Genomic DNA, 2,858 nt, shown 5'->3' with positions numbered 1-2,858 from the left:
GAAGAGTACAGAATTTTATTTTATTGCATTTGTGATGTGCTGTGCTGGCTTACATGATGGTTAGTTGTTTTTTGCATTCAATCACAGAATCATGTTATTGATATGGCTAGTTCTACTCTTTGTAATGTATTGGCATTGTGGTGTTATGGTAGTTCTGCGTTTTCATTTGGTTTTTTTCTTGTATTGTGCCTTGTCATTTTGTTTTTGTTTAGTTATTGTTTTCTCCTTTGTTTGTATTTCCTTTACAGAATGTAACAAATGTTGCTAGTGTGCTGTTGAAAGTTAATAATTTCTGTCAAATTTCAGTGAATATGAATCAATTTCTGCTGAAAAAGATCGTAAAAGGTCACTGCCACTTGACTTCAGTTTCAAATTACTTCAGTCAATCTAAATCATGTTCAACCTTACCTTTTCCAACCTCATTTTATATGATGATCAGGCCCAAGAAGGTTTGGCACCACAGAAATAGGAAATTAGGAAAAAATTAAATAACATTGAACATATTTTCATTTCACACCCCAAAAACAAACTCATCCCAAACATGCCCATACATAATTTAACACCTGCGAAACACACATGTAGAGTGCTGAAATAATTCATACTTTTTGTTCCAAATTGTTTGAATCAATATGTGAGATAGATTTTTTTGTTAATTTTATAATTTATTAATGGTGTACATTGTCATTTGTTCAACAGCATAAATTCTTGGAAAAATACAATGTATCAAATCACTGGCCTGGGTATACACATTCACAACTTATTTCTGTAAACACGTAGTTTTTCATAACAGCATTGTAATGCTAAAAAAGACACTTTCCACTGTGTGTGATAAACTAAATATTTCAAACAACATATAAAACTGTACTATAACTCATTAAAATGCTTGGGCTTTTAAATTTGCTTTGCAATCACTGAAATCATGCGTTTTTCTCTCGGCTAATGAATTATGCTATGCTCTTTGCCTTTTTCAAAGCTTTTTTAAACTCTGCATTTTTCAGACTGTATATAATGGGGTTACATAGGGGAGTAACAGCAACATATGACAAAGACATTATCTTATTTTCTTTCATTGAATATGTTGATATTGGTCGCACGTATGTAGACAAGATAGACATATAGAATAAAACAACCACAGTTATGTGTGAGGCACACGTGGAGAAAGCTTTTTTCTTCCCAGTCTTAGACTTGATTTTCAGGATGGAAGAAGTGATTTTGCAATAAGACATAATGATAATAATAAATGATGTCATTGTCACTAATGAACCATCAACGTAGTTAAGAGTCTCAATGGTGCTAGTGCTGCTGCAAGAAATCTTCAACAGTGCTGTTGCATCACAAAAAATGTGGTTAATGATGTGGGACTCACAGAAGGAGAACCTTGACATTAGTACAGGATGTGGTACTCCAAGTAGAAGTCCCACTGTCCAGCTTCCAGCAGCCAACCGCATGCACATCGCTTTATTCATGATGGTCGTGTAGCGGAGGGGAACACAGATGGCCACATACCGATCATAAGCCATGGCTGTCAAGAGAAGGAGCTCTGCACTTACCAGGGAAATGAAAAAATACAGCTGCAGGAGGCATTCAGTGAGAGAAACCTCCATGTCCTTTGCAAAGAAGAGGACAAGCAGTTGTGGAAAAATGACTGACGTGAAAATGATGTCGACAAATGACAACTGTGTAAGGAAGAAATACATAGCTGTATGCAAATTTGAGTTTGAGTGAATTATTGTCAAGATCAAAAAGTTTCCCATTAGAGTTATGATGTAAATCAATAAAAGGGCAAAAAAGAGTGGAATTTTCAGCTTTGGAAAATCTGAAAATCCAACAATTAAGAACCCTGCAGTTGTACTCGTATTTGATTCATTCATTTATCTAGCAATGCAACAAGGCTTGTATCTGAAGACACCCTGTAAATAAATACACAATTCATATGAATTTAATTATTGGCAAATGGATCAGAGGGGTAAGTATGGGAATGTGATTTTTGTGTGACATTTCCAAAAATATGACATCTACTAAAGGAAACATTGTGAGCTTTCATATAAATACTTTTTACTTTTAGGCTTATTATAATGCTCTTATAAAATGTACCTATGTATTATTTGGGATTTTGCTGACAATGAAAATCCAAACAAAGTCCAACCTTTAGCTACAAAAATGATACTATCCTTCTTTTTTCAGTATTAGAGAAAGCTGGTCAGTTTTCCTAAGTTTGTATAGGAAAAGTACATTGTTTTGTTAAAATAACCCACCAACAAAAGGTCCCTTGGTGCTAACTTTCAATTATGAAATAACTAAAAAAACAACAATGACTGTTTTCATAGCCCTAGGTTTGTGTGTGTTGCAAAACAAGCAAAATATAACAGATTAAGTTTAGGAAATGTCCACATCGGTAAACTATTGACAGATGTAGTTCTATGTGGGGGTCAGTCCCACATTTTCTGTAGCAGTTGCATCCACCTCCCAGTTGCAAGTTAAATATGAAGTGTGGGAAATGTACTTGAACATGTTTGTGATTACCAAGCATTAGGCCAGTAAAGTATAATATTTTACCACTTAATCATAAGGATGCTGACATTTCCTTCTGATAAGAATAGCTTAACTTTCTTTTTACAGGGAATTTCATAATGCACCTGTAAAAGGGAAAAATTCAGAAGTCGCTTGTCATAACCTATAATTGGCGACTTCCACCGTAAGGTTTCACACACATCCACAGCTCCATTTTACCTCTACCAGCTGCTGACAAGAAAACAGCTGCAACGAAAACAGACTTTCTTGTCAGCATAAGAAAACAAGCCCCAAGCTTAATTGAAATAGATTAACTGAAGTAGCCAAGAGACCGAGAATTTTCTCAG

The 2,858-nt window shown here is 34.8% G+C and overlaps 1 protein-coding gene across 1 annotated transcript; it reads right to left on the bottom strand.

Annotated features, from left to right (window-relative positions):
• Nucleotides 1-944: 944 nt before the first annotated feature.
• Nucleotides 945-1,871, bottom strand: LOC146813145 (olfactory receptor 1L4-like). The gene has a single exon (XM_085614716.1). It carries the CDS (start codon nt 1,869-1,871, stop codon nt 945-947), a length of 927 nt encoding a protein of 308 aa, XP_085470842.1.
• Between the last annotated feature and the right edge of the window lie 987 nt (nt 1,872-2,858).

The sequence above is a fragment of the Triturus cristatus genome, chromosome 7 (assembly GCF_964204655.1).
Source record: "Triturus cristatus chromosome 7, aTriCri1.1, whole genome shotgun sequence".
NCBI lineage: Eukaryota > Metazoa > Chordata > Amphibia > Caudata > Salamandridae > Triturus > Triturus cristatus.
The sequence above is the reverse complement of the archived record's forward strand: the minus strand, read 5'-3'. Positions and strand labels throughout refer to the sequence as shown.

Bases quoted from the DNA above. Each gene is read 5' to 3' on its own strand.
- LOC146813145 (XM_085614716.1), bottom strand. From the start codon at position 1,871: ATGAATGAATCAAATACGAGTACAACTGCAGGGTTCTTAATTGTTGGA.